Genomic DNA, 17,615 nt, shown 5'->3' on the forward strand with positions numbered 1-17,615 from the left:
TTACTCAATGAGGATCTCAATCTTGGACAGAATCTTCAGCATTTTCGGAATTGGTTCATGTAATTGGAGTGTTGTGTTCGATCAAGCACCTGTGTCAAGAGCGGAAAGTTGATGGAGGAGTCCGCTCTGGTCATGTCGCCTCGTGTTGTTGATTATCAACATGCCAGTGAACTGTTTTCCTGAAAGAGCTTCAATATCATAAATGATGGACGTCTGAATAAAGTAACGGTGAGCATCCAAAGTCGAAAAAGACTTGAGAGGGAAACTTATGCATACCTCAGATTTACTTACTTAATGCTGCATATTCAAGTGGCGGTGAGCATACTGTTGAGTTCTCATCATAACATGCTCAAGTGTATTCACGTGTTGGAAGAACTGCAGATTCTTGGTTCTTGGTTTCTTGGTCCTCCGAAATATTCCAAATGGAATTTAAACTGGAGGTGGTGAAGGGAGGGCTTAAGCCAGAAAGGGTTATTGGGAAGAAAGAGCTACTTTAAATTCAATTGCATCTGGTTGGTTAACTATAGTTGGGTGGAGATTATTCCATGCTTTAATTGTGCGGGGGAAGAACGAATTGCTGTATACATCTGCCTTTGTAGCTGGGATCACAAATTGGATCGAATGCCCTCGTCTGCTCCTAATTGGTTTGGGTTTGGTGTAGGTCTTGTAGTCTATGTCGAGCTGACCATTTAACATTTTGTAAAAACAGGTCAAACGGTGAGCTTCATGTCTGTCTTGGAGAGGGTTCCACCCCAGCGAATTCAGAAGTTTGGTGACACTCGCTTCTCTCTCATAGGTGTTAGTAACAAATCGAGCTGCCTGTCATTGGACACATTCGATGGAAGAAATGTTTTTATTTTTGTACGAGTCCCATGCTGCAACTGCGTAGTCTAAATGAGGTCTAACGAGGTTAGATGCTGGTTTAAATGGAAGATAGACACAAAATGCTGGAGTAACACAGCGGGACAGGTAGAAGGAATGGGTGACATTTTGGGTTGAGACCCTTCTTCGAAGAAGGGTCTCGACCGGTAATGTCACCAAATGCCAGCGATGCACAGACACCAAAAGTTATATAACAAATAAATTAGATTCCTGGAATCTAATGTCCGTTAGAGAACTTGCAGCATCCACATGCCATGATTGTGTTTCTGTAATTCTTATGTATAAAATAACAGTAAATTGGCTACAATTTACCACTTCAAAAGAAAGCTAGGTTTAGTACAGGGAGTTGACAGCAGTGAGCCGGTCTCATGAACCCGAAACGGAAGCAACGGAATATGAAGACAATAGGCAACAGCTCTTTATATACAGAAAATGCTGGAAACACAGAACAGGTCAGGCCGAATCTGCGGGAAGAGAAACCAGGTCAATGTTTCAGGTCAAAGACTCTTCATGAGAACAGATTTTCATTAATTATCAGTGGAATATAAATTTAACAGATTTTTCTCATTCTGCCTTTCCCCTCAGGTCAGACGATCGAGAGCTCTGGCTTTGGTGCCCCTCCCCCACCTTGGGAAGTGCCAGTAGATGTTCCGGAAATGTTTGAGAAAAATAAGAAAAGGGTCCAGGTGCCTAATACTGCATCTGTCAAGGTATGGCGACCAGACCCAAGGTCAGAGCCAACTAATGGCAGACAGGAGAATTAGGATGATCTTAATGAGGTGTATACGATCATTGAGGAATACCCAGGACAAATGCACAGTCTTTTATGCAGAGTAGAGGAATCAAAACAGTGGACATAGGTTTAAGGTGAGGGGGGAAAGATTTAATAGGAACCTGAGGGGCAACTTTTTACACTAAGGGTGGTAGGTATATGGAATGAACTGCCGGGGGACATTCACAAAATGTGTAGGAAGGAATTGCAGAGGCTGGTTTCAAATGAAGGTAGACACAAAAAGCTGGGAGTAACTCAACGGGTCTGACAGCAACTCTGGAAAAAAAGGAATAGGTGACGTTTTGGGTTGAGACCTTTCTTCAGACTCAGAGTCAGGGGAAAGGGAAATGAGAAATATAGACAGTGATATAGAAGAAATGAACAAAATATATGCAGAAAGTAACAATGATCAAGAAAAGGTGGAGCCCAGAATGGTCCATTGTTGCCTGTGTGCCAGGGGATAACAAGTTATACAGACAGTGAAATGCAACAGGACGGGTGGGAGAGGGACAGAGAGAGAGGGGATGCATGGGTTACTTGAAGTGAGAGAAATCAATATTCATACCACTGGATTGTAAGCTGTCCAAGCAAAATACGAGGTGCTGTTCCTCCAATTTGCGTTTGGTTGCCAAGCATTTTAAATTCCCTTCCCATTCCCATGCCGAGCTTTCTGTCCTGGACCTCCTCCATTGTCAGAGTGAGACCACACGCAAATTGATCAGAACAGTTACCAGGTTGGCATAGTGATTGTTACAGTCAGCTAGGAGCTGCAACCCCTAGAGGTGGGGCTGGCCTTATTTTAAAGGGTTTGAAGTGTGTTCAAGGTCACATTTATTGTTATTGGTTTAGTATTGTCACATGTCCCGAGATTTAGTGAAAAGCTTTGTTTGCATGCTGTCGAATCAAATCATTCCATACACCAGAACAAGCAAGCCATTCACCAGCACAACAGGTAGCGTAAAGAGAAAAATAAACATTGCAGAATAAATATAGTGTTGCAGAGTTAAAAAGTCATAGTTATAGAGATGAAGACCAAAGTCTCCAATCGGGTTGGTTGGAAGATCGGGATTGCACCCTAGTTTATGGGAGGTTCCTTAACTAGTCCAATAACAGGGGGAATAGAAGCTGTTCCTGAATCAAGGTTGACATGCTTTCAAGCTTTAGTGTCTTCTCCCAATGGAGACGGGAGAAGAGAATAACTGGGATGAAAAAGGTCCTTGATTACGTTCGATCTGATAAGTGTTAATAATGGAGAAGAGATAATTTCATATTTCCGGTGACCTGGGTGAGCATGAAGCTCTCCATATTATATCCAGTGCTGTTACATAGAGAATAAATCACCCCCTTATACTGCTCCAACAAGACACCAGCAGTGTAGTTCTACAGCAACAGTGGGACAATTTTCCATTTCCCTCTCAGTCTAACTGTGCTTATTTTGAGTCAGCTGGCCGACGTTTTAGAATGATTACAGATTGCTGGCTTAGATCTGTGCTTGCAAAACAACTGAATTCATTTTCCACATAATCATAGTTACAACCAAGACCAGAGTCTGAATCAAAAGCCCATTGTGCTGTTTTTAAAATTGCATTCCAATCTTTATCACTGTTGCCAAAGTTTTCATTTCACATATTATGTTACAACATAGAAGACCAGTCAGCCCTTTGAGTCAATGCCAGGCCTCCAAGCGATTCTATTCACCCCCCATTGAAATGATCTCCCTGCAATCCATTCTCTCTCACTTGTCCATCAATGCCCCCAATTCTCCCACCCACCTGGACTGGGGGTAAAGTCAAGTAGTTAATCACTCCCTTATTTGGAGATAGACACAAAATGCTGGAGTCATTCAGCGGGACAGGTACCATCTCTGAGTGACATTTCGGGTTGAGACTCTTCTTCATATATATACAGTATATATAATATATATATATGTGTGTGTGCGTGTGTGCATATATGTATGAAGAAGTCTGAAGAAGGGTCTCAACCCGAAACGTCACCCATTCCTTCGCTTCAGAGATGCTGCCTGTCCCACTGAGTTACTCCAGCATTTTGTGTCTATCTTCGGTTTAAACCAGCATCTGCAGTTCCTTCCTACACATTCCTTATTTGGAGATTCTGTTCAGTGCTTTATATTACTTCTAGCCAGCTTTTCCTTTTATTCCTCCACCTCCAGTCCTCACTCCTTGGTACTGACTCATGCAGGGCTTTCATGAGCACCAGTAACAATGCTTCTCCATATCCACATGATGAGGAATGAAGATCCCATTTGTGCGTACCCTTCGCATGACCATGAGAAATTGGCAAACATAATGAAGGGCTATTCACACATCAGTCAGTCCCTCATCTCCCCTCTCCTGTCGGGTAGATACCACAGTTTGAAAACTCATACTACCAGATTCAAGGACACCTTCTTCCCCACTGTTATCAGATTATTGGCCAGATGTTTCACAAGCCAAGGATGTATTCCCGATCTCCCAATCTACCCTGTTGTGGCTCTTTTCTTTAACAACACTTTCTCTTTTAGCACTATATCCCACCCTCTGTTTTCTTTCTCTTTTTGCACAAACTGTGTACTTGTGTATAATGTGATTGTACTCGTGTATAGTGTGATTTGCCTGGATAACGTGCCTATCAACGTTTTTCACTATATCTCGGTACACGTGACAATAATAAACCAATGCATATAACAAATGCTTTCAGTTGCTGAAGGCAAAGGTTAAAACATTTTAAGAATACAGTTATCCCATTGCATTGCATTAATATTTGAAAGTATCCTGACCAGGTGGCGATCTGGGAGGCAGTACTGACTTTATGTGTTCCATCTGCTCTATTTGCAGGGGTGCCACAGATGTATGGCAATGGGTAAAATCCCTTGTGATAAATGCCTTCAAACAGGGAGGGTAAGTTAACAGAGAATACTCTCTCAGTTATAAAGAACCTTGTAACTTCTCCGGGACTGTCGATGCCCTTCACGGGCAAGGAATTACCTTATGAAATGTGGTCACCATTGTGTAGATAAACGCAGGCTTCTATTTCATCCCTGCCAACCCCAGAAATCTCAAAGGCATCTTGAAGAAGTGCGATGAGAAATTTTTGGCCACTACGGTTGGATCAGGCTGTTCAACATCTCTAGAGCATCACTGAATTCTCAATGATTTGCCGACTCCAGTAGTAGCGTTTAAAACCTTTGATTCGGGTGCAATCTTCAGCTCTCGCTGCCTTGGCAGGGCAGCCAACATCCTGAAGGACCCTTCCTAGAATTTAGAAGATTGAGGGGGGATCTTATAGAAACTTACAAAATTCTTAAGGGGTTGGACAGACTAGATGCAGGAAGATTGTTCCCGATGTTGGGGAAGTCCAGAACAAGGGGTCACAGTTTAAGGATGAGGGGGAAATCTTTTAGGACCGAGATGAGGAAAACTTTTTCACACAGAGAGTGGTGAATCTCTGGAATTCTCTCCCGCAGAAGGTAGTTGAGGCCAGTTCATTGGCTATATTTAAGAGGGAGTTAGATGTGGCCCTGTGGCTAAAGGGATCAGGGGGTATGGAGAGAAGGCAGGTACAGGATACTAAGTTGGATGATCAGCCATGATCATATTGAATGGCGGTGCAGGCTCGAAGGGCCGAATGGCCTACTCCTGCACCTATTTTCTATGTTTCTATGTTTCCCACCCTGGACACAACCTGTTCCACCTGCTGCCCTCTGGCAGACGGTACAGGGTCTTTCAAAACTCCCACAAACAGACTCAGAGACAGCTACCCCATAGCCATACGTGAACTTAACAATGCAAAATAAGAAATAACACTCACATTCAACTGAATGGTTCTACCTCAGCTGCTATTGTTATTTATCTGTAATTTTTTTATTTCTTTTATATGTATATATTTTTACCTTTTCTTATATATTTAAAATTGCTCTTGTGAATCGCACCGTGGGATTGACTTTTAAATTTTGTTGTACCATTTGCAATGACAATAAAGAGATTCATTCATTCATTCATTCATGGTTATATGGCATCAGAGCAAAGCATTCAAATATCTGCAGACCTTAACTAAAAACTGATGATATCATAACTAACAAAACAAAGAAACTATGGAATTGCAGCTGAAAGACTAAAGACTGAACATGACTAACAACAAAAGACACAATATATTCAACTAACACTTCCACACAGAGCACACTGCTGAAAAACATGCTTCCTTATCTACATAGGGTGATTAGGATGTACCAAGCACCTTAGCAGTGCCAACCTTGAGCTCACAGCTACTCTTTGTCACTGTGTTTAGCAGACATGTTCTCCAGCAGTTACAACCTTTTTTAATAACCTGACCCCATCAATTCTCCCTAAAAAGGCCATACCCAATGGAACAGGAACAATTTCAAAACAGGGTTGGTATCAAAGCCGCTCATTAAAAGTATCTATTTCAATAGGGTCCTCTAAGTATTGAAATTAGGACGTGAACCCAGCATATTTCTTTGTGACCCACATTCCCAGCTAATCTGGCTTTGGCTCATGTTTGATGCCAAAGCCATGCGGCAAGTACAAGCTGAGATTCTTGGGCTGGTCGAGGAATGGATGGCTGGCCACCTCAATCTCTTCCAGGGCACGTGGTCACAACTGACTCCATTGAATTCAGTGCAAGGGCTAACATTCTCCTCACAAAAGAGAAAGAGATGCACTGAAGCTAAGTCACTAAGCCATCCACCAACAGTTGTCATAAAGGGCAGTGATTTTGTGAAATATGTTGAGGTGACATTGAATAATTTCCACCTACAGGTGAAATGCAGGATGTGTGATGGGAAAGGATCTCTGTTTGGCGATGACAGCAGATGCAATCATTGTATGGGTAATGGGATAGAAAGGTAAGGTGAGCTTGTGACTGAGGCCTGAATTACCCACCTCCTCATGAAGGAGTCAAAGTAGCTGTGAATACTTCACTTATGTATGTACTGTGCTCTTGATTGCTAACTCTGCTGTTTACCCTGGGACAATCAGAAACATGGGATGATTTCCCCTGGGACCATCAGAAACATGGGATGATTTCCTATCACTGTCCCTGCCGGACCAACTCAGATTCCATTCACCTAAATTGTTACTCTGCCGTACAGTCTTGAATACTTTAAAAAATGTTTTTGAATTCTCCCATCTTCCTCACAGTTGTTTCAATGCTCCATCCACCATTCCACTTGTTGGATTCACCAGGATACAGGCCCCGCTGTCCCAAATAAATCGCTCTCAACTTCCTCTGAACAGGTACCAGTGCTACCACTGGCCACCGTTCTATCGACCACACAATTAACCTTCCGTTTGTCTTGTGACAATTTGCACGTACTCGGGTGAAGGCCCAGATGATCTGGTTTTCAGTTTGGCCACTAACAGCTCAGACGTTTTGAGGACCTCGTTAATCACCCTATCTGTGCATTCATACACCCATTTTACAAATGCGGGGATGTCCTTGACCCTGCAAGTAATAGCCTGCAGTATTTCTAAACCAGAGAATAACATCTACCACGTGCACTTCACTCTTAAGCGCAAACTTGGTGCAAGGACCTGATTGAAATCAGTCTGTGAGTCCCCCAAGAATTAGGTTTTATTGTGCTGCACATTAACTGTGTGGGACGCTGAGCCATAAGTTGGAAAGTGCAGGTAATTCAGCTATAACACATTTCCATAATACTAATTGGATATAACGCGATATAACACTGTACCAGAAATTATTCACTTGATTTATGTTTTTATGAAGGATTAAATACGAATTCATCGTTGCATGTTTTTTTAGAGATATTGTCCACTAGATGGCATAATCACCCTCATTTTAAACCTTTCTACAGACTACTGTATATCACTTTTCCCGTTTCCCCACAGTTGTAAATCGTGCAGTGGATATGGGCAGCAGAAGTGCAATGTGTGTCAAGGCAAATGTCAATTGTTTTTCTACATTCAGTTGACAGTAAAATGGTGAGTTTTGTTTTCACCTACAAGTGAAGTCGGCTGAATTATTTGGATAAGGGGATAGTCGGCTACATTTGCAAAATGTCACTTCAGGTTTAAATAGTTTTACCCGATTAAGTTTGACAGGATTTTATCCAGAAGTAAATGAAACTGCGTGTGTATTTGTAATGTTACATAAAACCTATGTTGTTTTCCTTGGAATTACCATGTGATAAACAGCTGATCAAGTAAAACACATGGAAACATACAATACAGGAACAGACCCTTCGACCCCACTTTGTCCATGCCAACCATAAAATAGCCATCTAACTTAATCCCATTTACCACCCCTCCGCCCCCCCCCTCTCCAACCCCTCCCCCACCCTAGAGGTCCTACTAGATCTATTGTTAGCATCCTTGTTATCCCAGTCGTTAGCACATCTTCCCCAGCCAACAATGAGCCATAATTGACTCCGCCCTTCCAGAGGTCATATGTTGCTGACCCTGCCTTGCTCTGGCCTCTTTTTGCCTCCAGTCATCCCCCTCCCCCACCTTTTAGTCTGAAGAATGGTTCCTACCTGAAACGTCACCTATTCCTTTTCTTCTGAGATGCTGCCTGACCCACTGTGTTACTCTAACATTTTGTGTCTCCCTCCCACTTAACAGCACTTGTTCCTTGAGCTTTCAATGCTTTGGCATTGAAGGCCCCGACCACGGATGAACATGGAGGGGAGGCTGGCTGGACTATGGTGCCTTCCTCACCTTGGTGCCATATATGTTATGTTGTGTTGTGGACTTTCTGTGTTTGTGTTTTTTTTTAAATTTTAATTCAATTTCAATTTTATTTTTAATATGTTTTATTATTTATTTATTATTTATTTTTATTATTTCTTTGTGATTTTTTAATGATACTGCCTGTAAGGAAAATTCATTTCGTTGTCTCAAATGAGACAATGACAATAAATTTGAATACAATACAATACAATACAATACAATACAATTTAACTGCTCATCCAGATACTACTTAAATGTTTTGAAAGTACTTGGACGTTTAGAATTGTGATGGATGCACATGGATCATAATATCTTCTTGGGAAGTATAAATGGGACAGGGCTTATTCTGATTGCAGGCACAACTAGTAGAGCTGTTTCTTAACAACTCCAGCATCTAACTTCAGTCCTGACCTTGATGTGTATGTGGAGTCTGCATATTCTCCCAGTGACCATATAGGTTTCCTCCATATTCTTCAATTCTGTCCATCATCCCAAGGATGTGAGTGTTGGTAGGTTAATAGGCCATTGTAAATTGCCCCTCCTGTACGCGAGTCATAGAATCTGGTGGGATTGTTAGGTATGAGGGGAATATACAATGAGATTTGTGTAATTTTCTGACCACAGTTAGTGAGGATAGGTGACAAGATCTCCTCCACTAATTCTCAATATCAGTGTCTTGCCAGGATGTGTTCCCAGTCCACTATACTATTCCATGAACATTCATGAACGTGTGGCCAAATTCGGCTCTAACACCATCTACAAGTTTGCAGATGGCACTGTGGTGGCCTGGAACATGGACAATGGCCTGGAACAAGGACATGAGAGTACTGGAAGAAGATAGAGAATTTAGTAACATGGTGTCAGGACTACAACATCTCCCTCGATATCAGCAAGGTACAGGTGCTGTTATCAGGAAGCATTGTGGAGTACATGCCCCAATCAACATCAAGTGGAAATGGAAGCTCTCAAGTTCCTTGTGTAACTATTACCAATGATCTGTCGTGACCATCCACATTGAAGCGGCAGCCAAGAAGGCTCACCAACGCCTTGACTTCTTCAGGAAACTGAGAAAATGTGCCATGTCTCCAAAGACTCTCACAAACAACTACAATTGGACTAGAGAAAGCCTACAGTTGGATTGCATCACTATTTAGTTTGGGAGCAGCTCTGCCGAAGACCAGGAAATTGCAGAGAGGTGAATGTGGGCCAGTCCATCACACAGACCAGACTCCCCACCATTGACTCTTTTATACTTCAACATTACAAACAGCCAGCATAATCAAATACCTTCCCCACCCCGGTCATTCCTCCTACTCCCTGCTCCTGTCGGGCAGAAGATAGAGAAGACAACACCTTGTAAATCTGGAGAGAAGGAGTGGGTAACATTTCGGGTCGAGACCCAGAGATGATGCCGAGTTATTCCAGCATTTTACGTCTATCTTCAGTGTAAACCAGCATCTGCAGTTCCTTCCTACACATCCTTGTAAATCTTCTCTGCGCCCTTTGGTTAGGGATTGGTCAAGTTATTCCACAAATTAGCAGCCATTCAGGTGAAAACATGACACATTATCTTTGTGTGACACTTTAAACTGAGTTTGATTTAATAGACATTTATAAGATTGTATTGCAAGACTTAACTTCCAAAATGCAGCCATTCTACAGAAATACAAGGCAATTTTTTTTTAACACAATGGGATCCGATTCCTTGTTAGAAATTGACTTTTGCTTTCAATTTGTAAATAGGCAGCTATTTAGTTAGAATAATACTGTGAATAAATTTACTGAGGTGTGGAGTGGATATTTTTAAGTGAAATTTAAAAGGGGCAAGATCTATTCTACACAATGTGCCTGAAATTTGGGGCAAGGGGGGGGGGGGGGGGGGGATGGGGGGCTCCTTCATCTTTGTTGACCTATTACCTGCGCCGTGGGTCCTGCATGTCCCCTAGAAACAGACTTAAGAAGGATCTCGACCCAAAACGTTACCTATCCATGTTCTCCAGGAATGCTGCCTGACCTGCTGAGTTACTCCAGCACTTTGTGCCCTTTTGTAGATTAAGCAGTATCTGCAGTTCTTTGTTTCTCTTTAAACGTGCTACAAACTATTGATGGTTTATCATTTCTTTCTCATTTATTAATAGGGAAAACAACAAATTTGAACAGGTTATTGATCAACAGTGTGATTTTCCCATTCAGAAACTTAATAAAGTTACTGGGAAAGAGCTCTTCAGTGATCAACGTTTTCAGGTAAAGAGATTGGGTATCGAGACTGAGGAACAAGGTAGAGGGTTGATTTTCATTACCTTTGCCTTTGAGGGTTAACAGCCACAAAACGTTGTTGGTATACTTACCACTGAAGGACTTGGTTCATGTCAGTATACCCTGCTTGCTTTGGGTAAGATGTGGATATTGGAGTCATCTGACATAATTGAGGTAGTTGGCAATTTAGGTCAAGTCTGGTCCAATCCTGTGCTTATCATACTGGCCCAGCTCTTGATTAAGTGATCATGGAATTAAATACTTCTGTGACCTGGAGAGTGTAACTACTCCACTGAGGCTTACAAAAATAATGTTACCATCCAGGATAACAGGGTAACCCTCCAACGCATGCCTTGGCTTGAGCTGAAGCAGTTAAACCAGTGACCTTCTGCAGGATGTGCGTCAGACACTTTGTGGCTTCTCAGCCAGTCTACAGGCCCCAGCCTCAGAACAGGAGGACTACTTTGGTGTGGAAACAGACAATTCACCCATAAATCTAAGGGTCTCTTCCCCTTCTGCCAACCCCTGTCAGACACCGTACTGTGTCCTGGACTTTTTCCGTTGGAATGGACCCATTTATAATCTATCCATTGATATAAATTTGTTACATTGACAATTGGCACAAATTGCTGGAGTACCTTAGAGGGACAGGCCCATTCCGTCTCTCCAAAGATGCTGCCTGTCCCGCTGAGTCACTCCAGCATTTTGTGCCTTTCTTTGGTTTAAACAAGTATCTGCAGTTCCGTCCTATACATGTTACATTGAAAAATTTTGTTATCAAACCTTTACAAGCACTCCCCGACTAAAGTAATAGGTGACTTGCATAAGCAATTCTTTTAGCCCACTGCTTTATTTTTGAGTTGTTTGTCTCAGTACCAGTGCGCTACTGCCAATGCATGCGGTTGTTTCCACAAACCAGTCAGCTGTTCTCGTTCATGCTCCCCAACATCGGAGCTGCTCCATGGTGTCCCACGTCAGAGCAGCCTCATGGTGCCCCATGTCAGAGCTCCACCCTGGTCTCCGCATCGGAGCTCCCCCCATGGTCCCCTCTGCATCAGAGCTCCCCCCGTGGTGCCCCGCGTCAGAACTCTCCTGTGGTAGAGCTCCTTCATGGTCTCCGCATTGGAGCTCCACCATGGTCCCCCTGTGTCGGAGCTGCCCCGTGTCAGAGCACCTGTGTGGTAGAGCCTCATGGTCTCTGTATCAGAGCTCCCCCCGTGCTGCCCCACATCAGAGCTCCCCTGTGGTCTCTGCTTAGGAGCTCTCACGTGGTCCCCCTCGTCAGAGTAGAACTTCCATTTCCGACGCGTAGTAAGTCGATGAGCGTCTGTAATTATCTGCATAGTTTGTAGAACCCTTCACATTCCTTCAGCAATTTTACTTGCTTCTGAAGATGCAACTGAATGCTTACATTCTGGGGTTCATGTCACATCTCAGTGTCAGTTATTTCCTCCTTCTTAGGTGTACCCTATTGTGGGCTTCCCAGAACCCAGGATTAACCAGGTCTCCCAGCAGGGGCTCCAGGAGCATTGGACTCAGTTTGGAAAAACCTCTCGTATAATTCAACAGGTGAGAATGAAACGGAATTACCCAGCCAGTGTGCTGGGGCAACGCCGTGGTGCAGAAGTAGAGTTGCCACCTTTCAGCACCAGATACCCGGTTTCAATTCTGACTACGGATGCTGTCTGTACGGCGTTTGTATATTCTCCCTGTGACCGCGTGGGTTTTCTCCAGGTGCTCCGGTTTGCACCCACATTCCAAAGACCACAGGTTTGTAGGTTAATTGGCTTCAGTAAAATTGTAAATTGTCCCTAGTGTGTAAGATGGTGTTAATGCATAGGGTGATCGCTGTTTAGTGTGGACCCGATGGGCCAAAGGCTTGTTTCTGTGCTGTATCTCTAAAGTTTAAAGTCAAAAATATTTGGCATCACAGCTTCAGTCTTGGTAGAGCAAGCAAACAATGTCACTCTCATGCACTTGGCTGTGGCCAGTGCAGTCGGTGGTTCTAAAGGTATAGGTTGCACCTTGCCATCTATCAATATATGTAGACCAACCATGACATTTTAACCAATATGCATATGTAGTAATGGCATCACTACATGAAGCTAGAATGAATGCCGTGGCAGGGGGTTTTCATAAACACATAAAGGTATCATTGGCAGCCTGGCCACCAACAGATGTTTTGCTATTTATGTAGAAATAATGCAGTTCTTGTCCTATATCATAATTCTAATCTACATTGCCAAGAACTGATGCATTGCATCTTCTGATTAAAATCCCAATGAACCTTGATCAGGTTACAAAGCAATATTATTTTTTGTAAACATACAGCAGAGCCATCAGCAGCTTTTGAAGTACAATTGCTGAATGCTGAGCCGAGAGGCAGGCCATGAACAAAGTATGCTCTCGGGGTGTGGAACATTTACTGGTCTGAATACCACAGCTTGAGTTAAATTAATCAACACAGTCCACAGACCAACCACCTGCCTCTGCTGCCGGTCATCACCTGATTCATCATTGTACTGATGCTTCCTGTTCTCGCTCTCTGGTTACATTGAAAATGCAGTGCCAAAGACATCCGATCAAGAGTTCTGTGCATTCTGTTTGCCCTTCCCCATCCTCTAAAACCACCTCCTTCAATATAAGGCTCACCTGATTCATTACTATACTGGTGCCTGTAAATAGGATTAAGCTAATCAGTCCCCAACTGTCCCCACTCCTTCTCCTTTCTCCCACCCATTGGGGGTAGGGTAAAGGAGGGGGGTTGGTAAAATTGAAGTAACTGTGCCCTTAGTGTCCACAAAATCAGCACAAGAAAAAGGTTGACACAAAATGCTGGAGTAACTCAGCGGGACGGGCAGCATCTCTGGTGAGAAGGAATGCGTGATATTTCCCAGTCCTTCTCTCCAGCGATGTCTCTCCCGCTGAGTTACTCCAGCATTTTGTGTCTATCTTCGGTTTAAACCAGCATCTGCAGTTTCTTCCCACACAAGAAAAAGGTTGATTAAATGACTCCTACTCAAAGTATAATTTGAATCTGGATTAATAGCTTGGTTCAACATTGCCTCCCATCAGTACCAAGCTCATGGATCTCCTCATATTTCTGAAAAGCCTGCTCTCAATGTGATTGGGAAGTATCTCATTATGGAACTCATTTCCTTCTATTGATTTTCCTATCTCCTTGTTGCTCCTCTTAGATCACTGACATGCTATGGAATAATTCCACAAGTCAATTTTGTTATATGGAGCTTATAATATTGGCAAAGGCTCAAATGTTGTCTGTGTAATCCATTTACTTTAGATGTTTTCATTATTCAACAAAACACAATTCCCCGAGGATCTTCGCGGGATATATTTCCCATGCGAGCAGAGAATCGTTTTATTTTTACCTCTGCACCACCTACTGCACTCCCATTTCTTTCCTTGAACGATGTTGATTTTGAAATTCCTTTTGCTGCTCTATTTGAGTGTAGCTGATGCATTGCCAGACAGGTTCAGACAGAACTCACAATGTTCCTCAGATAGACACAAAATGCTGGAATAACACAGCGGATCAGGCAGCATCTCTGGAGAAAAGGAATTGGTCTCAGTCTGAAGAAGGATCTCGACCCGAAACGTCACCTCTTCCTTTTCTCCAGAGATGTTGTCTGACCCGCTGAGTTACTCCAGCGTTTTGTGTCTATATCTCCGGTGTAAACCAGCATCTGCAGTTCCTTCCGACACGCGCAATGTTCCTGATGGGAAAGGTCTTTGATTACGTTGTCCACTCTCCCGAGGCAGCATGAAATGTAGGTGGATCAAGTCTTACTTGCTGCAGCTTTACAGGTGCATTTGTGGGTTTAAATTCCACACCAAAGCCTTGGTTGGAAAAATGTGGACACTATAACACTGAATGAACATTGCCATTCTGGGTGTGCCGTCCTGTCCTTCAGTTGAGACATTCAACTGTGGCCTTACCTGCTCTTCCAATTACAAGTATTTTTAAGAACAGCAGTAAGTATTGGGCTTAATACTGATCCCTCAATTAAGGTAACATGAATAGTGTATCATTGTTAAACCTCATGCAAATAGCCTGCCATTTGTCCTTAATTACACTTCAAACCCATTTAATTGGCTATATTCAGACATGTATCAGACAGAGAATGTTTCGAAGGATATCAAATGGGGTTTTCTTGGCATGGACCAGTTGGACAAAGGGGCCATGTTGTAATAATATGATCTGTAACGAACTTTGGAACACCTTGGTGTTATAAAGTTGCCATTCTAAATACAATTCCTTTTAGTGGTTCACTGCTGTATTAAGTCCTGTATCGAAGCACCAGAACGTTGAGAGTTAATGTAATGATTTCCTCATAACTAATTTGTATCGGCGTATTGTTCAGTGTCAGAGGCGGTTCAGAGAATTATTCAGAGAATTCACTTTCTCCTGGTGATTTTGCTGATTTGTTTAAATGGATCGAGTCTCTTTTTTGTCTTGATTAACTATCAATCTCCATTGTGGCCATTTTGTGCGCACCGCATCCCTCTCTAACTATGTTGCTTTTTTCCCTCCCTGTCTTGGCAGCGCCATACAGTTGAGCTCATCCCAGTCACCAAAGTGCATTTCCAGTGGAAAAACAAAGAGAACAGCTACTTTGTGTTTGGCACCGAAAGTAAAGTGCATGCTCCAGAGTATCCTGGCAAGAAATGCACCATAATGTGAAGTCATTCATCTGAGAGTCCTCCAGATGCAAAAACACTGCAATTGAAATTAGATTTGAAATAAAAGCGAAAGTTGTTGGAAGTACTAGGCAGGGCCGGCCTTAAGACGATTGGACCGTTGCTCCCAATTGGGCCCCGCACCTCCTAAGGCCAGCCCTGGCACTAGGCACGGTTGGCAAAGAGATTGGCCTTTATTAAGGAATTACATTTTTCCTCTTTTCTAGCAATCTTTCATTATTTCACACATGTAATTTCAGCAATTGAATATGTAGAAATTGAAACAAAAAATATGGCAGAGATAGATAGATTCTTGATTCTTAGTAGGGGTGTCAGGTGTTGTGGGGAGAAGGCAGGAGAATGGGATTAGGAAGGAGAGGTAGATTAGCCATGATTGAATTGTGGAGCAGACTTGATGGGCTGAATGGCCTAATTCAGCTCCTATCACATGACTTTATAATAAACTATGTACTGATGGAGGCAGACAAAAAGCATATGTTTAGGCGTCAGCTAAAATATGTCATGGGAATAAGACAAATAATCAAACTAACTTGTTTTGAACCATGTAAACAGCTTTTAATTTTTATTGACGTGGGTTATTCTGTAATTTTGTTTCCAATCAATTGTATGCCTTATTAGCTTTATTTTCAATATTCCTTAACCTCACTCTAAATGCATGTAGTTCTATGATTAATAGTACAATCTCTGTATAAATTTTCTTCATTATTGTTTTTAGTTATTCAATGAGCAAGTACCTTTTTTGATACTAATCAATAAAATATATTTTTTTCATTCTGAATTATGTTTGTTGTGTACATTGGCGATATGCTGATTGTAATAAGTTAAGCATGTATCGTATTGCAGGAACAAGTGATTAGAAATTATATCCTGCACCACTATATCATAACTTCCTGCAGAAAAGAAAGAAGATCCTTACTTTATCCATGGGAAGGGCCATGATACCCAGCCAAGGATGAATGGAATATATTTTCCTATGACAGCAGGTTATGGATGTCTGGTAAAGTGAGAAATGCATCGAGCCAACTATTTAATTAATGTTCACACTTAGTTTTATGGAATGTCGAAAGTGCAAGAAGTACTTTGGGTCGGGTCCCTCTCCAGTCTATCTTAGGGCCCACGCCCAAAATGTCACCTGTACATGTTCTACAGAGATGCTGTCTGCCTTGCTGAGTTACTCAGCACTTTGTGTCGTTCCTTGCTTGTATCTTCTTAATTGTAGAAATGAATGTGCAGCATGTATTTATTGCATGGTGAACTCAACCAGCATGAGATAAGAACAATAGTCCATGTAACATCTTCTCAGCTTCACAAAATACAATGATGAATTACAAAGTTAAATTGTTTTATTAAGACTCAAGGTCTCAAAGAGCAAACTGAAAGCAAAACAACTCACAATCTGATTGTGGTGAGAATAGAATCATCTCCTCTTACCACATTGCCCAGCAATCCACGGCCTCAACAGCAATCTGAAGATCTAGTTGTTTCTATAGTAGCATGGAATAACTAGATGACTTAGGTTAAGACTTGTCATAGAGGGAGTACAGAGACCAGAGTACCAGACTGATTCCTGGGATGTCAGGACTTTCATATGAAGAAAGACTGGATAGACTCGGCTTGTACTCGCTAGAATTTAGAAGATTGAGGTGGGATCTTATAGAAACTTACAAAATTCTTAAGGGGTTGGACATGCAGGAAGATTGTTCCCGATGTTGGGAAAGTGACAATGTTGGGAAAGTCCAGAACAAGGGGTCACAGTTTAAGGATAAGGGGGAAATCTTTTAGGACCGAGATGAGGAAAACATTTTTCACACAGAGAGTGGTGAATCTCTGGAATTTTCTGCCACAGAAGGTAGTCAAGGCCAGTTCATTGGCTATATTTAAGAGGGAGTTAGATGTGGCCCTTGTAGCTAAAGGGATCAGGGGGTATGGAGAGAAGGCAGGTACGGGATACTGAGTTGGATGATCAGCCATGATCATATTGAATGGCGGTGCAGGCTCGAAGGGCCGAATGGCCTACTCCTGCACCTAATTTCTATGTTTCTATGTTTCTATTCTTCTATGTACTAAAGTGAAGTAGATTGGTCATGAGATTCCTGGGATGTCAGGGGAAAGACTGGGGGCTTGTACTCACTAGAATTTAGAAGATTGGGGGGGGGGGTCTTGTTATAAACAGAAAGGGGCAATCATTACCAAACAAGGGGTCAAAATCATAAGTGCTGAAGTAACTCAGTGGGTCACAGGCAGCATATCTGAAGAACATGGATCAATGATATATCTTCAGA

The 17,615-nt window shown here is 42.4% G+C and overlaps 1 protein-coding gene across 1 annotated transcript in view; it reads left to right on the plus strand.

Moving 5' to 3' along the window:
* The window catches only part of LOC129704915 (uncharacterized), a 61,016-nt gene extending 44,918 nt beyond the window's left edge, over nt 1-16,098 (plus strand). Inside the window, exons 19-25 of the mRNA XM_055648325.1 lie at nt 1,468-1,592; nt 4,489-4,551; nt 6,430-6,515; nt 7,519-7,611; nt 10,497-10,602; nt 12,076-12,183; nt 15,179-16,098. Coding sequence (XP_055504300.1) covers nt 1,468-1,592; nt 4,489-4,551; nt 6,430-6,515; nt 7,519-7,611; nt 10,497-10,602; nt 12,076-12,183; nt 15,179-15,316 — 719 coding nt within the window. The 3' untranslated portion in view covers nt 15,317-16,098. The remainder of the gene's footprint in view (nt 1-1,467; nt 1,593-4,488; nt 4,552-6,429; nt 6,516-7,518; nt 7,612-10,496; nt 10,603-12,075; nt 12,184-15,178) is intronic.
* The last annotated feature ends 1,517 nt before the right edge of the window (nt 16,099-17,615 follow it).

Source organism: Leucoraja erinacea, chromosome 16 (genome assembly GCF_028641065.1).
Source record: "Leucoraja erinacea ecotype New England chromosome 16, Leri_hhj_1, whole genome shotgun sequence".
NCBI classification, from domain to species: Eukaryota; Metazoa; Chordata; class Chondrichthyes; order Rajiformes; family Rajidae; genus Leucoraja; species Leucoraja erinaceus.